The sequence below is a fragment of the Carassius auratus genome, chromosome 49 (assembly GCF_003368295.1).
Source record: "Carassius auratus strain Wakin chromosome 49, ASM336829v1, whole genome shotgun sequence".
In the NCBI taxonomy this organism is placed as follows: Eukaryota; Metazoa; Chordata; class Actinopteri; order Cypriniformes; family Cyprinidae; genus Carassius; species Carassius auratus.
In genome coordinates this window covers 15,388,347-15,409,607 of record NC_039291.1, presented here as the reverse complement: position 1 = coordinate 15,409,607, position 21,261 = coordinate 15,388,347, and the positions used below count along the sequence as shown (strand labels likewise).

Here is a 21,261-nt window from a genome sequence, read left to right as displayed (position 1 = left end):
GACAACAACAGCAGTGGACGCTTGTTGACAACAGTGCAAGAGGATTCGATAAAGTCTAATCTAGTTTAAGACATGTTTTATTAGTTATAACTTCTGGAGAGAAATGCTGCAGACACTGGACAAGGATGAAACTTTATAGAAATGTAGCATGGCATCACTTGCTCACCAGTGGATCCATCATTTTGAGAAGTAAAAAAAAAAAAAGTTTTTGACTAAAATAGAGTCTATAATCATCGAGTTGAACCTGTCTTTCTGCTCTTGATAGAAAAGAGCTGCAGTAATCCACTGCTATTAGCGGAAACTCACCCTTGTATTACTGCTCTCTCTGTTTCCCTCTCGCTCTGGGCATCATTTAGCGCTGGTGTTTTTGGCAGTGTTTGGGCTGTTCATCATTTAGGATCACGGGGCTCAGTGTGAGTTCAGAGCCGTGACGATCTCAGAAAACTCTGAGTAATACATGTTACAGGCCATAAAGGGGTCAAAAAGAGTTTTGATTTATGCACTTAAACATTTTTTATGATAGAAGAGAAGGATTTGGGATGGATGGATGTTGGTCTGCTATCAAAGGAGGCTGGGAACAGCACAGATAGCATCAAACATGAATTTTAGGATATTAAAAAACACCCACAACCCATCCGGCCCAAATGAGGAAATGACATCATACGCAAACCAATAAGTGCTTAATTTGATTGTCAATTTGGGACAGATCATATCACACATTTAAGGAAATAATAAAAAAAAGGGGTCAAGAATCTGTAAGAGATCAGGATGAAATTTCACCCTTCTTTGAGGTTTGCATGGATAAAAAATGCCAAGAAATGTATTTGTAGTCGATTCGAAGGCTTTGGAACAAACGTCTTCTGTAAACGCAGGTCAAGGAAAGGTCTTGAGGTAGAAAATGAGGTCTGAAACCTCACAGATAATAATATTAGCGAGTCTAAAGTCACACTTTACAAACGTGGTTAAACGTAGACCGCATTAATTCACGGCAGAACCAAGGACCGAAGCTTCCTCGTTATGCAATTAGCAAACTTTCAGAAAGGAGCAGAAAAGTGTTGGGCATTAACTATACGCTAGTTTTGTCTCATTTATCAATTTTGATCAAACAAATGCAGCCTTGGCCAACAGAAGAGACTTAAAACATTAAATCACACAATGTCAGTGTGCATCCCTTCAAGACAAATGAACCAGATAACATAGTGTTATATCTGTGTATGTAACTGTGACGTGAACACAAGGCTATTCACTATTCATGTCAATACAGGAACACAACCGTGTTCATCAAATCATTAAAGTAATAATAAAATGACTGAAATTTCCATATTAAATATAGAAAGCATGCTAATGTTTACAAAAGCGGCGTCTCATTCGATGCATTAACACCTACGATAACAATTTCTGAATCAGAAATCACTGCCAAGCGAGTCTGCCAAGATCTTGACAATGGTTGACTGTTATGAAAATGTTTTACAGGTCTGCTCACGCCACAGTTTTACTGTGAGCTCAGGCGATTCGCCCAATTAGAAAACATTATATTCTCATTATTCAGTTCCCCGACGAGCCATTGCATCCGTTCCCGGCGTCTGAACGGGTCTCGCTGTTTGTGTGCGGTGTGTAACGGAGAAAATACATGCTGCTTCTTCATTGTTGGAGACCCATAGGTGTATTCAATACTGCCAAATTGAAAGCTGGAGACGGTATGAACCATCAAAAATCCCCTCGGCTCCTCTGGACAGAGATATTGGTGTTGGCTTCTTTTTGTAAAGGTGAATTAGGAAGGATTATAAAGGACCTATCTGTGGATATCAGCATTGATCGAGGGACCGCAGCGCACAGACAACGCAGGAGCACTGACGACAGCAGAACCTCAGTCAATACCAGCACATCTCCAAAAGCTTTTACAGACGCAAATGGGAAAATCGGAGATTGATAATTGACAGCAATGAGCAGGACAGAGTCAAATTTAATAATGCATGCTATAAAACGTTACTCTTATGGGAACGTCTCTCCTCTCATAATTGATTTGAATCAATTCATTCTTACGCTACAATTACTTTAAGCCAGAGAGCAACTACTCAAGCCTTATGTAAGAGTTTAATACGCAAAGTACATGCACTATCATTTAAAAGCTTGGGGTTGGTAAGAATTGTAGTGCTTGTGCTTTGATCAAAAAGATTGTTAATAAAAAAATATGAAATATTATTCTAATGTAAATCCTCTGTGTTCTGTGTGAATCTGTGTTAAAGTGTAATGTATTTCTGTGATGCTCCGCTGTATTTTCAGCATCATTCCTCCAGTCTTCAGTGTCACATGATCTTCAGAAATCAGAATAATATGATGATTTACTGCTCAAGAAACATCTCTGATTATTATCAGTGTTGAACACAGTTGTGCTGCTCAATATTTCTGTGGAAAATGTGATGCATTTTATTTTTCAGGATTCACAGATGAACAGAAAGCTCAAAAGAACAGCATTTATTTGAAATATAATTATTTTTGTAGCAATATTTATGTCTTTACTGACACTTTTGATCAATTTAATGAATCCTAAAATATTTATTTTATTTAAGCTAAATATAAGGTAAATATTTAAGCAAATTTTTCTAAATTAGACAAAACAGTTCTAAGATATTAATTATAAAACATAATTCTGACTTTTAATTATTATATAATTAATGTGGTAAATGCGATCAATCTACAGTTAGTTAGCTGATAAAAAAATCGACAGAAGTAGGAAAATGATTAAATATAAAAAAATAAATATACAAAAATAAATATTTTAATTTATAAATAAATTCAAATTTGTGCCTTTATTCATGGCGTGAATCACTGAATGAAAACTTGCTGCTTTATCTGACACTTTCACTTGAATAGTTGTTTATTGTTCCCAGATACTTTGGTCAGTATTTCTCAGCATCTGGTTTCTGAGTTTACGTGTCACATCACAAGCTCTGATTCATTTATAAAAACCCCAGCAAATCTCTGTAGTGCAGGAACAGTCTTTTCTTCCTGGCACAGTTTCATCATGACTTACACAGATCACAGCCCATGTTAGATCAGACACATGACTTCACTACACATACAAAAAAAGATTCAAAAGAACGGAAAAAAGATGATGAACATGAAGCTGTGTGAATGTGAAATAGTCATTAAATAGCCTGCATGTCTAATTCCCCAACAGTTGCTTCTTTAAACATGCCTGATATATTGCAGTGTCAGTGCTTTATGGTTATTTATACTCTGGTCCGATGCCACAAACTTATTTTATAACAATGTATTACAGCATCAGTCTGTGATATATTACCCAAGATACATCTAAAGTACCTGATGTCCTTCGTTTCAATCACTCATTCATGATCCTTGCTTTATTTCACAGTGGTCTGGCCTTGCATTTTGATTTCAGATGTTTTAGCCAGCAGTTATCTAGCAGTGTGACATAACTGGGATTCGCAGACAGATCGCAAATCTCAAAGGTGTTCACAGAGTCCAGAATCCTGATATCATTGAGCCAAACCTGGATAACTCGCTTTCTTTTGAAGAACACAAAAAGAGGCGTTTTGAAGAATGTCAATGCTGCTCTCTTCCATATAAGCGATCAAGTGCTGTCAAGATCCATAAAACACAATAAAAGAACCCAAAAGTATTACTCGTGTAATATATTAAGCCTTCTGAAGTCAAACAATAGATACATTTATGAATATGTGGGTGAGTAAATAAAGAAAGAATTGTTTTTTGTTTTTTCTGAGTGTATTATCACTTTAAAACTCCTGGAGGAACTCTTGAGAGAGATCCGGTGAATACTTCACATTCTTCAGCTTCCAGAGAGTTTTCTTCTTTCTGTTTACATTTCCATGAACTCATTGCTTTGTTTTATATAATGCATACTCAAAGGTTTGTGTTTAGTAAGATTTGTTTAAAGAAATGTGTATTTTATTTAGCACAAATGCATTCAATTGATTAAAAGTGAGAGAAAAGAGATTTGTGAAAAATAAATACAAATAAATGCTGCTCTTTTCAGCTTGTGAGTCCTGAAAAACAAAATGTATCACTGTTTCCACAGAAATAACTGTGTTTAACATTGATAATAATCAGAAATGTTTCTTGAGCAGTAAATCATCATATTATTCTGATTTCTGAAGATCATGTGACACTGAAGACTGGAGGAATGATGCTGAAAATACAGCGGAGCATCACAGAAATACATTACACTTTAACATAGATTCACACAGAAAACAGATGATTTGATTTGTAAAAATATTTGATAAATTATTACAATCTTTTTGATCAGATAAATGCAGTCTGGTGAGCAGAAGAGACTTCTTTCAGAAACATCAAAAAGTCTTACGGCCCCAGATTTCTGAATAATAGTGTTTAAAGCAAATGTATGAAAGCGGTCAGACTGCAGAGAAGATCAAAGTTGATGAACTACTTCAAACAGCAAGATTTCCTCAGCATCGACTGTGTTCCAGAAATAAATAAATAGATGGATAAATGAAGACGTAAGGAGCTGTGAATCACGGCTGGCGCTGCTTCCTGAGGAAGTGAGGTGAGGCCGGGTTTGGATCTGTTTCCTCAGGAAACCCTCCTGTGTACCTCAAGAGGACAGATCGTCTCTTTGTCCTGCGCTTATACTTCTCTTTCCTCTGGGATCAATGTTCTCATTACTTCAGTGTTTCTCCAACAAAAGCTTAAAGGGTTAGTTCACCCAGAAATGAAAATTAGTCATCCTAGGTGTATATGACTTTCTTCTTTCGTACAAATCCAGTCAAGAGTTATTTTAAAAATGATCTTTGATCTTTGAAACTGTTTGATGACACTCTCACTCCTGTAGCGAATCTATGCATTTTTGTGGAGCCATGTGAGACCCTTTTTTTCAATTGTACGGATGGGCACTTTTTTATTTCACTTGTTTTGGAGTGTCATCAAACAGCCTGAAAAAAATAAAAATAAAAAAAATGTATAACTCCGACTGAATTCGCCTGAAAGAAGAAAGTCATATACACCTAGGATGAATTCAGGGTGAATTCAACTCTTTAACTTACAATTCTGTTTTTTTTCTTTTTCAAAAGTACTGAGGCAAATAATAATAAAAAACAATTAAATAGTGGATATATAATAATAATAATAATAATAATAATAATAATAATAATAATAATAATAACAACTGTGGGATGTAAACTTATAATTTAGGGATTAAAACTCAGAATTCTGCCTTTTTTCATGAAGTTTTGAATTTCTGTTATTGTTATTATTAGCAGTAGTAGTAGTACTTTATTCCACGGTGAAAATAGAGTTGTTTTTTGTTTTTTTTTCTCAGAATTGAAAAATATAAACTCAAAATTTAGATTTTTTTTTTTTTTGTCTCGTAATAGTTTATATTCATTTAATTTTTATAAAAAGAGGAAAATAATAAGAGGTAATTGTGACTTTTTATCACACTTAAGACTTTTTGTGTAATTGTGAGTTTATACTGTATCTCCCAAACATTTTTTCTAAGAGTTGTGGGTTTCTGAATTTATATTTCACAAAGTCAGAATTGTGAGAAGAATTGTGCATTTTTTATCCTGTGGAAGAAACGGTCTTCCATACATTTCACAGACTCCAGTATTACTTTATAAAGCATAGCGGAGTTGCAGATAATTTGTGAGCTGCAATAAAATGTCCGACTGTGCTTACGAAACACTCACATATTTTCAAATCCAGCTCGGGCCTCATGTGTCCCCTGCTAATCTCCAGCTGAGATCTACCCAAATGCATATCATCACCTTACAACAATCCTGGCTGAAGACAGGTAAAGGCCTGTAATTAATAGCAGCATCTGGCTGTAATGACGCAGAGACCGGCTGAGGTTTGACTCACGGCTCACGCTGAGGCCTAAACTAAACAAACCCCCTCACTGTCTGCCCAACAGAGACTAAAGCACGCCAAACCGCCTCCAGTATATATATATACACAGTACAGTACAGTACATATAACGTACAGTCAACAAACTTTTCATGTGGTGTAAAACGAGCCAGGGATTGTCAAGTCTGTCATGAAACCTCTTGAAGTAAAATTCTGCATTGGCAAATTAAGTGACGTTTTAAATGCAATGAATTAAAAAGAGAGTGAGAGTGACAGAGTGAGAGAGAGAGAGTGAGAGAGAGTGAGAGTGACAGAGTGAGAGAGAGAGAGTGACAGAGTGAGATAGAGAGAGTGAGAGAGAGTGAGAGTGACAGAGTGAGAGAGAGATAGAGTGAGAGTGAAAGAGTGAGAGAGAAAGTGACAGAGTGTGAGAGAGAGAGAGTGACAGAGTGAGATAGAGAGAGTGACAGAGTGTGTGAGAGAGAGAGTGAGATATAGAGAGTGAGAGAGAGTGAGAGTGACAGAGTGAGATAGAGAGAGTGAAAGAGAGTGAGAGTGACAGAGTGAGAGAGAGAGAGAGAGAGAGAGTGACAGAGTGAGAGTGAGTGAGAGTGACAGGGTGAGAGAGTGAGAGTGACAGAGTGAGAGAGAGAGTGACAGAGTGAGAGAGAGTGAGAGTGACAGAGGGAGAGAGAGATAGAGTGAGAGTGACAGAGTGAGAGAGAAAGTGACAGAGTGTGAGAGAGAGAGTGAGAGAGAGTGAGAGTGACAGAGTGAGAGAGAGATAGAGTGAGAGTGACAGAGTGAGAGAGAAAGTGACAGAGTGTGAGAGAGAAAGTGACAGAGTGTGATAGAGAGTGACAGAGTGTGTGAGAGAGAGAGTGAGATAGAGAGAGTGAGAGAGAGTGACAGAGTGAGATAGAGAGTGAAAGAGAGTGAGAGTGACAGAGTGAGAGAGAGAGAGAGTGACAGAGTGAGAGTGAGAGAGAGTGACAGTGAGAGAGAGAGAGTGACAGAGTGAGATAGAGAGAGTGAGAGAGAGTGAGAGTGACAGAGTGAGAGAGAGAGTGACAGAGTGAGAGAGAGAGAGTGAGAGTGACAGAGTGAGAGAGGGAGAGTGACAGAGGGAGAGAGAGATAGAGTGAGACTGACAGAGTGAGAAAGAAAGTGACAGAGTGTGTGAGAGAGAGTGACAGAGTGTGTGAGAGAGAGAGAGAGAGAGAGAGAGTGACAGAGTGAGAGAGAGAGTGACAGAGTGTGTGTGAGAGAGAGTGAGATAGAGAGAGTGAGAGAGAGTGAGAGTGACAGAGTGAGATAGAGAGAGTGAGAGAGAGTGAGAGTGACAGAGTGAGAGAGAGAGAGTGACAGAGTGAGAGTGAGTGAGAGTAACAGAGTGAGATAGAGAGAGTGAGAGTGACAGAGTTTGTAGACACTGTGACCTACAGCACATCGAGGATGAGGAACACTTTCTGCTCTTCTGCTCTAAATACACCAGTATAAGAGAAACCTTTCTGCCCAGATTTGAAATTTTAATTCCATCATTCTCTGAACTGAGCAACACTGAGAAAATGTTCTTCTTACTGGGAGAAGATGATAGTACAGCTGCACTAGCGGCTAAATATGTGTTAGCTATTCACAACGCCAGAGTCAGCTAATTCTCTAGAGAGACCGACTCTATTTATTCATTTATTAGGATAAATTGTGTTTATTTATCTATTTATTTATATTTACTATGCTACATATGACATGATTTGTAAATATATGTTTTGTTTGTTTGTTTTATTATTTATATATAATATGTTGATGCTTTGGCAACATTGTGTTCCACAGTCATGCTAATAAAGCTCATTTGAATTGAATTGAAATTGTGTGAGAGAGAGAGAGAGAGAGAGAGAGAGTGACAGAGTGAGAGTGAGAGAGAGAGTGACAGTGAGAGAGAGTGAGAGAGAGTGACAGAGTGAGAGTGAGTGAGAGTGACAGAGTGAGAGTGAGAGAGAGAGAGAGTGACAGAGTGAGAGTGAGTGAGAGTGACAGAGTGAGAGTGAGAGAGAGAGTGACAGAGTGAGAGAGAGTGAGAGTGACAGAGAGAGTGAGAGTGACAGAGTGAGAGAGAGAGTAAGAGAGAGAGTAAGAGAGAGAGAGAGAGAGAGTGAGAGAGAATTTCTTTAACAAATCTGGAGCCTTTTCATTATTTGTTGAACATGGTGAAACAAAATAAAATACAATTTACAATTTGAACATCATTAGTTATGAGAATCATTTAAAAAAACCTGCATAAATAAATCTCGTACAAAAGTCAGTTTTAAGAATAAAATTGCTACAATATGAGTTTTAAGTCATACAATGTAACAATAACTTTAAAAGCCGTCATAAGAAAGCTTGGCTGAATGTCTGTTGATGCGAGTCTTCTGGATTTATTTGCCAGGGTTTTTTATTTTCTTTTCTTTTTGTCGGCTAGGTGAACATCTCTGTCTGATCACTAGGTATAACTCATGTCCGTAACACATGTTTTGCATGCATGAGAAAGAGAAGTATGAGCAACAGTAACAGCAATGCATGTTAAAACAAGCAGCACAAATAAAGAAAGAGAGTGTGTAAAGCTCTCAGGGGTCATCAGAGTTACAAGCCTCTGCAAGCCTCACAGATGAGAGTCAAAGCAGCAGTGAATGACACGGACACCTCTGTTTCTGCTCTATTATAAACAGATAATACTACAGCATTTTCACCACGCTATGTGAGTCATTTCCAGGGAACTATGATCGAACTAGACGCAGTTTACTCTTAGACATGATCTCATTCTGTGATTTAAAGGAATAAGTGCCGTCAGAAAGAGAGCTGATAAAAACATTTTTATCAGCTGTTTGGACTCTCATTCTGACGGCACCCATTCACTGCAGAGCATCCATTGATGAGACACTGATGCAGTGCTACATTTCTACAAACCTGATGAAGAAACAAACTCATCCTAATCTCAGGTTGATCTGAGGATGAAGATATTTTCAGCAAATGTTCATTTTTGGCTGAACTATTCTTTTACGTGAACACCTTAACTCAAAAGAAAATATGATAATGGTCCAAAGCAACAAATAAACCGAGTGATGAACTTCTCTTTAATCAAGCAGTGAAACATCCTTCCAGAGGAAGATCTTCTTGCTCACAGCTCACTCTTTCATAGTTCAGGAGACCTAAAGAACTACGAATGAACCAAACAGAAATATTTCTTGAGCAGTAAATCATCATACTGTATTAGAAAGAGCTCTGAAACTGAAGTAAACAGCATCTTTATATCATTTGACCTTTATTTCAGATTCCAGTGTGTTCTGAGCTCAGTTTGAGACATCGCTGACATCTCATTGAGACTCTCGATGTAAAATCATCAGGGTCTTTCTCCACCGGACCTCCTTCTCTATCAATCTAGCTGATATAATTGTGAAATCAGAGAGATATTTGGCTCCGGTTTGGTCTAGTTGACACATGGTGAATCTGATGAGGTAACAGCTGAACTTGTGAACCGATGACACACTGAGGAATGCTGGGAATACAGAAGAGCCTGATTCCTCAGTGAAGCTGACACCACCAGCGCCCGAGCAAACCTCTCAGAAACACAATTCATCAGCTCTCTGCACACACAACAGAATTCAGCGCCTCATGTGAACATCAGAACAGACAGCACTAGCAGATGAAGGAGCAACAGATGAAAAATCATCACTTCCTCTCAAACACACACCATATATTACTCAGCTGGAAGCATTAAAGCTGCAATTAATCACAGTGAGCTGCTAAATCACTCAGAATCAGCTACAGCAGTGAAGTGAAATGTCACTTCGACTGTTACTTAGAAAGAAAGTGCGTCATTCAATGCAGTTTAATGTGCAGAGCATCTGATGACTTCATACACACTTAAACAAATTAAAAAAGAAACCAAAGACCTTTGATATTTCATTTAACTCCGTTTATTGTGACAGTAAATGTGACTGAATCCTAATGCAAAAGAACTTTGCTCATAAAACATAAAACATTTTATTTTGAGCCCATTTCAGTCTACCTATCCATCACCATCACGTCAAAGGATTATTTACCGTAGAATATTTTTTGTCTTTTGTCTGTTTTGCAATGAGATTGCCACTTTAAATAAATAAATAATTGATGTTTTAAAAGTGTAGTGTCGTGTGTTATTAAACTATATTTTATCAATGATGTATGTATTTAGTAATTAAAGTAGTTTTAATTATATAGAATCATACAGAAATATAACAAATTGTATGACTAAATTAGTGTTATTTGCTATACTATTTCTGCTGAAATCATGCACTTCTAAGCTCTTGAAAATATAAACAGCAAGTCTTCACACGGCAAACATTCAGCTCTCGGAGGAATTCAGAGACTCACCTTGCATTGTTGTCTTTGTCGGCTCGGCGAAGAGAGGGATGAGTAAGAGGAAGATGAGGTAGACGAAGGACAGCCAGTTGTAGCGGAACAAACATGCTGTGAAATAAAGAAGAGGAGGAGAAAATGATGAGCGTGATTGTCTTCTGTCTCCAGACTGTGATAAGAGCACATAAATCAGACGCTTGTTCTAGCACAGACTGTAATTAGAGAGAAGCTCTTCATACATTAAAGGACTGTGATATGGTGCTTGTGGAGTGTGTCTAAACACCCGCAGGGCTCTGGGTGTGTGAGTGAACATGAATACTGTAATACACTCCAGCAGATCGAGCAGAGGATCGCCTCGCTCTCATCATCTGTGCCAAAACTCACACACATCAGGGTCAGATCATCTCAATGCAATTTCAGTCAGGCACTTATCACAGCCACCTGTCAATCAATTATCTCTACAAACAGACCTGCAGGACTTTCATTGTGCAGGCGGCATAAGAGCTTTCATAACATGCCATTTTACCACTTGAGTTAAACTGAATTAAATGTCTGCTTCAGGTAAGTGGAATAAAGACATGAAATGTAAAAGTATTTGCAAACGAACACAGATTGAAAACAGCTAGTAGCAAAACATAACATAACATAACAAAACATAACATAACATAAAAACAAAACAAAATAACATAACATAACATAACATAAATAACATAAATAACATAACATAACATAAGATAACATACCAAAACATAACATAAAAACATAACATAACAACATAACATAACAACATAACATAAATAACATAACATAAAATAACATAACAAAACATAACATAACATAACATAACATAAAAACATAACATAACAACATAACATAAATAACATAACATAACATAACAACAAAATAACATAACATAAAATAACACAACACAACATAACATAACATAACATAACAAAACATAACATAACAAAACATAACATAAATAACATAACATAACAACATAACATAAATAACATAACATAAAATAACATAACATAACATAACAACAAAATAACATAACATAAAATAACACAACACAACATAACATAACATAACATAACATAACAAAACATAACATAACAACATAACATAAATAACATAACATAAAATAACATAACATAACATAACAACAAAATAACATAACATAAAATAACACAACACAACATAACATAACAAAACATAACATAACATAACATAAAACAACAAAGCATAACATAACATAACATAACATAACATAAAACATAAAATAACATAAAATAACATAAAATAACATAACGTAACATAACATAAAATAACAAAACAAAACAAAACAAAACAACATAACATAACATATAACAACAAAGCATAACATAACATAAAACATAAAATAACATAAAATAACATAACGTAACATAACATAAAATAACAAAACAAAACAAAACAAAACATAACATAACATAACATATAACAACAAAGCATAACATAACATAACATAACATAACAACAAAATAACATAAAATAACATAAAATAACATAACGTAACATAACATAAAATAACAAAACAAAACAAAACAAAACAAAACAACATAACATAACATATAACAACAAAGCATAACATAACATAACATAACATAACATAACATAACATAACATAACATAACATAAAACAACATAACATAACAAAACATAACATAACATAACAACAAATTAAAATTAAATATAAATAAAAATACAATAAAAAATTTAACACTATACATATATAGTGACTATAATACTGTAATAATATTATGACATATATGTATGTATTAAATAAAAAAAACGATAACATTTGTAAAAAAAAAAAAAAGTTTAAAAAGTGACATTTTAATCATGAGTTAAAATGAGTTAAAACTGCCTGCTTCAAGTAAGTGAAATAATTAGATAAAAAATAAATAGATAAATAAAATAAAATAAAATAAAATAAAATATAAAAAATCGAGACAAATGTACTAGACAAGCAAATTTGTAGTGATTCAGATGAATGGACCATGTGAGATTAGAGATTTACACTGAGCTGAACAAACCCAACAAAAGTCTCTGATGATTAATAATAACTATACACTGCAAGAAAGCCTGTCAGAAATATTTGCATCTGCTGAACAAGACGTGGCTCTTCTCTTCCTCGTGCCAAAGTGTTTGTGTCACTGAGCTCAGTGAGAAGATTCAGCGTCACACTGATGGGAAATGTTCAGTCGGAAGAGTCAAACATATGCTTGTTTTATTAATCGTGTGAAGCTGTCTTAATGAAATGAGACATATCTCTTTCATTAGTGTCACTGAGGACATCTATACACCAGCAAACCCTGCGACTGTGGACACAAGAGCACATACAGGAGCGCTGCTCTCGCTCCTCTCGCTCTGATGAGCTTCAGCATGAGATTGTTATGTTCCTGCATCATTTCTTTGGTCTATCTGAAGACATTTGCGCTGTGAACCATTGAGTTCCTCCAAACCATCAGCCTCGTTTTCCCTGACAAATTGTGCAGTGCTAATGCAAAATGAGCTAAGGAAGGACAATTTGCTTCGGTTTGTCTCATTTGAAGCCACATCCTGGGTTTTCCAAAAGTGGAAATTAAACATTTTTTAACTGCACAGTGCAACCTCTTCTCTTTTCCCTCATGGACTAAACCTGACCGCAAGAAAAACGCTGTCTCCAGCAACAGAAACCAAAGGGATTCGACACTTCTTTGAGGGTGAGTGATCATTATAAGAGTCCACGAATTAAGCATTTAATTCAGTGCGGATGAGTGGATGAACCTAATGAAAAATCACATTTCACCCCAAAAAATCAGGGAATAATGGAAGACATTATATGTAGCATAAAAAAACACATACAGTACACACATATATATGTATATATATATCAATGTGAGAAATATGAACATACAGGCTAAATATAAGCACACATTAAATTGATGAAAAGTGAGAGTAATAAATGTTCACATTTCAAATAAATGCTGTTCTTCTGAACTTTCTATTCATCAGTGAATACTGAAAAACTAAACGTATCACAGTTTCCACAGAAATATTGAGCAGCTCAACTGTGTTAAACATTGATAATAATCAGAAATGTTTCTTGAGCAGTAAATGATCATATTATTCTGATTTCTGAAGATCATGTGACACTGAAGACTGGAGGAATGATGCTGAAAATACAGCGGAGCATCACAGAAATACATTACACTTTAACACAGATTCACACAGAAAACAGATGATTCACACTGGAGTAATATTTACCAATTACCAATAAATGCACGTTACATGCACTTACTATTATAATTAATTGTGCATCATTACATGCAAGTAACCCTAATCCTAACCCTAACCATATAGTAAGTAATTAATATTGCTCAGTACTTAAATGCATAATTACACTGTAACAAGGACTTCTTCTGACAACATAAAAAAAATGTATTGACCCCAAACAGCAGTGTAGCCTAAATGTATGATATCTGGGGGAAAACTCTTCATAATGAAACACACACACTCTCTCTCTCTCTCACACACACACACACACACAAACAAACATATGCTAAAAACAGAAGCTTACAGGAACATTTTTGATGCATTTCCCTTAAAAAACACATCACGCTGAGAGCCAGCAGTTTTGGCCGAGGCTGGTTTAGCTGTTTTTAAAGCTATGCTAACATCCTCTCCACGTGTTATTTGTGGTCGAGGGTGGCCGTTTTTCAGCACAGATGCTGTGTCAGTTTTAGATCTGAGCAGGCACTGGCGTATTGTTTGAAGAGGGGGACTCTGAATCTGATTATTTAGCGAGTCTCAGTTTGTGGTATTAGCAGGATCAGCCGTCCATTAACACTTCCCAGACGTCCACTTCATACCGAGACGCGGGACACACTGAGTGTTTAGAGTCAAACCCGTGGGCTGCTGGCCATCACAAATACACGGCCCCCCGATGAAGTGAGGTTTATTTTCCTTGCCGCTCATTTGCCGTTTATACAGTGCACAGGCTTCAGCAGGAGCTCAAGCAGCGCTGGTGCATTCTGGGATTGAACAATGCTACGAGATTATAATTGTTTCAGACAGATGTTTAAACTTTTTTAAAGTTTTTGTTGTATGCATTGATCAGTGTTAGTGCAATATTAGGATCATATCTGCTACAGTCTGATAAACCGTGTGATAAATGAAAGGACATATGGAAACAATGGTGACATAATGCAATAATAGGGAAAATGAATGATTATATCAGTCTAGATCACATGGTAACACTTTAGAATAATGGTCCATTAGTTAATGTTAGTTTACTACTTTAGTTAACATGATCTAAGCAAGAACAATCCTTCTACAGCATTTATTAATCTTAGTTGATGTTAATTTAACTAATGCATTATTTAAATTAAATCAAAAGTTGTGCTTGTTAACATTAGTTAATGCACTGTAAATTAGCATGAAATAACAATGAATAACTGTATTTTCATTAGATAGATACTTTAATTAAATAATATATCATATTTCCCTATATTTCGATTTTATCACTAGTTAACTGCACACTGGAGAGCTGCTTTATCACAGGAAATCAAGTTGTAATACTAACTGAAAGTGACACTGACTCTGGTTTGTCATGTTTGACACTGTAAAGCTGCTTGATTTAAGGCTATCTGCTGCATAAAGTACTGTATAAATAAACGTGACGTGACTGGACTTTACTGGAGTATTGAACTAACGTTACAGAGTTTGTGCAAACATCCACATCGCTGTAATCAGATGCTTACTTAACTGCTGCTTTCTCACCGCTGTCAGTTTTTGTTGTTTATTCCATTATCTAGATGAAAGGGTGCAGCATTAATTTAATAATTCATTCCAAATGCCGCTCAGCAGCTTCGGGTTCATCTGCCTTTTGCGCTCAAATGTGCTGAATCGCTGTGTTTCTTCTCTTGAATTGGGAGGGCAGAGCTGAATTACAGTCTTGTGCTACAGCGCCAACGACTATCGAAATCCAACGGCTACTCAACAACAAAAATGCAGACATTTTTTTATTGTTGAAATTGTTGATAATGTCAATTAATCTTTTCAGCCCTATTGTACATTTCATGGTTTTAACCTGACACTCCTAAAGCATTTTTTCCCCCAAAACAAAATTTCCTAGCAAATCAAAACTGTGACTGTGGTTGGAATCCATTTAGCTCTTTCGTCACGTACGAGTTGAGTTTAATGAGTCGCTTTCACACACTGTTTTAACAGAACTTCAAATAAACCTGTAAATTCCTTTCAAATGCCTGTAATCAAGTACTATTGTTTCTCTCCGTGTGAGTTTGTGTGTTAGTTTAACAACTGCTCATGAATGCGAACAGCTAATCCACACCATCTAAATCTTCCTCTCAGATCAGAAAAAAAGTCTGAAACTCTTGATTTAACACTCTTTCATTTCATGCTACGACTATCTGTTAACACACATGAATGAAAGCTAATTCTGCATGCAATGGCAGAAACAAAAACTGCTTGCTTTATCATTATTACCCAAATTATGTAGCTCCATTCATTTCATTTTTCTAAACCGAATTCTGTGAAAAGGCTGTTTGCTGTCAATCTCATGAAGGACCTTTTGTATAAAATAAATAGGCAGCAAGGAAATATTACATATAGTAGCTTGTATGATTTAGAATAAACAGAAGGGAGATTGTCTTTGTTAAATATGACTGTGATTATAAATGTTTTCAGCGGGCTGCGCTTGGTTCTCAATGGTGCCCTTTAGTCGATGTGAGTCAGAGACACGCTTCTGTGCTAAAACAATGTTTGAGAAAATCTCTGCGCTCAGACCTCTGATTTAATGAGTCACTCAGAAATATCCCAAACAGCAGACAAACCACGAACCATCTGATAACGCAGACATAAGGAGACATTCAGGTGCAAACTACGAGGACAGACGGATTTAAAACATCAACATCTGGTTAGGAGCGCCAGTTATTACTTGCTTTTCATGTTCCTGATCAGTATGAGAATCAATCAATCAATCAATAACAAACCTCTAGATGAATTACAACATATACACTTTGATAAGAAGCCAAAAAAAAGAAAGATAATCACTCTAACAACTGAGTGTAAATGTATATATAAAACAGTAGAAACCTGTTAACTGGTTAACGGTAAGTTTCCTTACTGTATATAGTGAAAAACTGTAATAGATCTGCTGAGACAGATAAGAATAAAATACTGTTAAATGTACAGTCTGAGGAAATGAAAAAAAAAAAAAAATACCTTATGATTTACAGTGAAAAAAAATGAATTCTGGACATTTCCAGATTTCTCTGTTTAAAATCTATTTCTTACATTTTATTATTATTTGTATTAATTCATTCATTTATTTAAATAAATTTTTGTACAGTATATATATATATATATATATATATATATATATATATATACACACATATATATATGTATATATATATATATATATATATATATATATATATATATATATATTTATGTAGAAACAATATATTAGGCATTTTTTTTTTCAAAATATGCCTATATTTTATGCATATTATATATTATGCAATATTATAGACACAGATATTTAAGCAGTGGAGCTAAAGAGTTCCTCTGGCACAGTTTGAGGCTTGTGCATCTCTGATTGGTGGAGATTTCTCTGCAGAATCATGGGTAATGTAGTCTTTCAACAGGAATTCAGCTCTATAAAGAAAACATCTAAATAATGTGATTAATAACTTCAGAACTCACAGTCGGTCTGTCTAAAATGGTTTGTATGTTATTGTTGACAAATCTGCTCTCTTAACTGAGATTTTCAACTGCTGTATACTATTAGAGAACATGTGACGGCTGAATAAAAAGTATTAAACCATGTCAAATGTTTTAAAGTTGTGGTTTTAATGAAAATATATTGTGAATTATACTTTGCAAGGTTTTATGAATACATTTATAACACAGAAAGACATTTAGAAGTAAAGGTTTCTTGTAAATTGTTAGCCTGTATTTTGTGAGCAGGACAGAGTGTACTAATCTTAACCGCGGTGAATGAAAATATGAATACATGCTGGGATCTGGCTTGAGCATTTTATTTGGTTAGCTGTTGGATTTAAATGGCCCAGGACTTGAACACCCAACCTAAATAACACTCATGTTGAGATTGAAATAATACCAAAGCTGACAAAAATATACTCAAAAATACCTAAAATACCAAATTTTATATTAGAACTAAATATTAATGTCAGACATAAATGTGTCAGTTCATTGATGCTGGGGAATTTATGAGAGTTTGAGAGAACAGAAACCACAGACAGGAATAGAGAGATGTGTCTGCATCAAAACCATGTGCCATCATTGATTCACACACACACACACACACACACACACACACACACACACACACACACACACACACACACACACACACACACACACACACGCACACACACACACACACACACACACACACACAGACAGAAACACACACACACACACACACACACAGACGCATGCACGCACGCACGCACACACACACACACACACACACACACACACACAGAAACACACACACACACACACAAACAGACGCACGCACACACACACACACACACACACGCACACACACACACACACACAGACAGACAGACACGCACGCACACACACACACACACACACACACACACACACACAAGCATACACACACACACACAGACAGACAGACACACACACACACACACACACATACAGACAGACACACACACACACACACACACACAGACACACACACACACACACTTCCTTGACTCCTGTTGCACCAGTAACTGGATATGTTATTTCTTCAGCTCTGAAAGACTTTCAGATGTCTGCTGTGAATCACACATAGAAGCTCACAATGCCTCAGTTTGGGTGATCAATAAGAGCCAGGCGTATTATCCTTAACTAAAACAACGAATAAAAGTAAATATAACAAGCTTTGTTTTTCAGCTATTCACTAAAGCAAAACTTTTATTTTAAATAAGCTTAACTTGATGTGCAATAACTAAAAAGGAAATAAAAATGAATTGAATAATAACTACACTGTTATAAGACATTATATCATATGTTAACCAATTAACATGTCTTTTGATTTTAATTTTAGTTAAAGGTTTAGTATTTTCTTTTCTTTTTTTCACATTCCTTGCTCCTACACAGTAGGCTAATGTGGTCGCTAGATTTATTTCTTTGTTTTTATTATTTTTTATATTTTCTTCACTTGCTTGACTTGGCTGTACTATATATTTCATTTCAAAATTACTTTAAACTGATTGAAAAAATGGTACATTATACATTATACTATATATGGAGAAAAATTGCAATAGATGAAACAGGACAATTGAATGTAATTGTACAGTAAAAACCTGTTAAATGTACAGTATTTGAAAGTAAAAAGAAGAAGTGTGTGTGTGTTACTAACACACATTTTCTGTAACAGAAGACCGGACCAACACCGCTTGGCACAAGCATGAGCCTCACGGATGTAAGGGCGCGGAGGCGGCGTTAGAATCCATGTGCAGTTTATTAACATCCACAGCAGACATATCCAAACAGTACGCAGAGAATCGTAATCGTAGAAGGCAGAGAATCATACACAGGTAGGCAGTCCAATCCAAACAACAAGACAGTGGGCAAATCCAAAGACAGAGACAGGTAAACCAGGCAAATATCATACACAAGAAGGCAAGCTATGGCAATGGGAAAAATGCCCGGTAAGGCAGACAGGCTGGCAATACTTCGCAACGTGACAGTGGTGGCGGCCATGCTTATATATAGCACAAACAGGAAGTACAGGTGAAGCAGAGGGAGCGGATCACAGTCAGTACTCGGGAGAGGGCTCCCTCTGCTGGCGTGGCGTTACAACGGACCCCTTTCAAGATCTGGTCGATGCACTCCGTAGGACACTCACAGCTCAAATTGCACCCCCAACACCAGCGAGCACCTCTGTCAACGATGCCAGCACTTCCTCACCTTCCGTTCACGCCAGTCCCATGGCCAGGCCGGCGCCCTACTCTGGTTCGGCGGAGGAGTGCAGTGGATTCCTCCTTCAATGCTCGCTGGTCTTGGAGATGCAACCGCACTTATACCCCACCGAGATATCCAAGGTAGCATTTGTAATTTCTCAACTGCAAGGTAAAGCACTACTGTGGGCAGATTCTATATGGACTCAAAATAACCCAGTTATCCAGTCTTATTCCAGCTTCATCTACCATTTCCGAGAGGTTTTTGGCAGACCAGCTTGGGACCACCACTCTGCCGACCAGAAGCCGTCAGCTCCCCAGAACCAGCCAACAAACCCAGGCTAGTGGACTCATATTGACTCTCAATGGCTGAAAGATAAAGACGGCTGGCCCAGAATCTATGCCTCTACTGTGCAGCCCCGGGGCATACCATCACTGTATGCCCTGTCCGTCCTCCTCGTCCCATGGTGAGTGTCATTCTCCCTTCAAAATACTGAATGAAACCACTCATTACTGTTGTGACACTTACTGCCGCTGACATCTCTCTTCCAGTTTCCGCCCTCCTCAATTCTGGGTCAGCCAGCAACTTCATCTCTGGCGGCCTCTGCCGTCAACTCAAACTCGCTACAACGGCAATGCCGTCAGCCTACCAAGTCCACACAATTACCAGCAGGCCGTTGAGTAGAAGATGTGTATGTCATAGTGTGGGTCCCATTTCCCTCCAAACAGGACTACTCCACCATGAGAAGATCCATCTGCTGTTTCTGGGGGAATCCACCGCTGACGTCATTCTAGGGCACCCGTGGTTGGAGCAGCAAAATCCTGTCATCTCCTGGAAAACGGGTGAAGTCCTGAAGTGGGGGCGATGCATGTTTCAAGAGCTACATCTCTGGTTGTCCAGTCCCAGCCAAACCTTCCCCTGAACCTCTTCCAGTTTGTTCTACCTCAATAGAGAGCCCAGTGGAAAACCAATCCATTTCCATCCCTACCTGCTACGCCCCCTTCAGTGACATCTTCTGCCCCAAACGGGCTTCCAAGCTGCCTCCACACCGGCCGTGGGACTGTGCCATCAATCTGCTGCCGGGTGAACCAGTGCCTAAAGGAAGGATCTACCCCCTATCCATTCCGGAGGAGAAGGCCATGGAGGAATACATCAAGGAGGCACTTGCCCAGGGTTACATTCATCCATCTACCTCCCCTGCTGCTTCGAGCTTCTTCTTTGTGGAAAAGAAGGACAGAGGCTTGAGACCCTGTATCGATTATCGGCTCTCAACAACATAACCTTCAAATTCAGATACCCACATCAAAGAACTACAACGATTCCTTGGCTTTTTCTATAGACGGTTCATCCAAAACTACAGTACCATCACCAGCTCTCTCACCAGTCTCCCTCTCGACCAACCCTTCGTCGTGGAAGTCGACGCCTCAACTACCGGAGTAGGAGCGGTCCTATCTCAGCAGCAGGGGAATCCCAGTCGCCTCCACCCATGTGCCGCCTTCTCCCGGAAGCTCAACTCAGCGGAGGAAAGCTATGACATTGGCAACCGGAGCTGTTGGCCATCAAGTTGACCCTGGAAGAATGGAGGCATTGGCTGGAGGGAGCCAAACACCCCTTTCTGATTCTCATGGATCACAAAAATCTGGAGTATCTTCGAGTTGCCAAGTGGTTAAACCCGAGACAAGCCCGCTGGGCGTTATTCTTCACCCGCTTCCACTTTACCATCTCTTATTGCCCAGGGGTAAAGAACGTAAAAGCTGATGCCCTGTCCTGGTGTCACTCCCCCGAAGAGAATCTCGAAGAACCCGAAACCATTCTCCCTGAAAAGGTCATCATCTGCCCCATTACCTGGTCCGCCGAGACCCTTCCTGCAACCGATCCTGCTACAAACACCCCGCTGGGTTGCCCATCGGGACATCAGTACATTCCCAGGACACGGCACACTCCACTCATTCACTCCGCTTACACATCTCTTGGCACTGGTCACCCGGGGGTCAATGAAACCCTCTCGTTGCTTAAAGAACACTTCTGGTGGCCCAACATAGC

At 37.6% G+C, this 21,261-nt stretch overlaps 1 protein-coding gene across 4 annotated transcripts in view; it reads right to left on the bottom strand.

Moving 5' to 3' along the window:
* The window catches only part of LOC113066341 (piezo-type mechanosensitive ion channel component 2-like), a 109,534-nt gene that overhangs the window by 79,475 nt on the left and 8,798 nt on the right, over positions 1 to 21,261 (bottom strand). For all 4 annotated transcript variants that reach the window (XM_026238244.1, XM_026238245.1, XM_026238246.1 and 1 more), the window contains exon 2: positions 10,234 to 10,329. In XM_026238244.1, the coding sequence (XP_026094029.1) occupies positions 10,234 to 10,329 (96 nt within the window). The remainder of the gene's footprint in view (positions 1 to 10,233; positions 10,330 to 21,261) is intronic.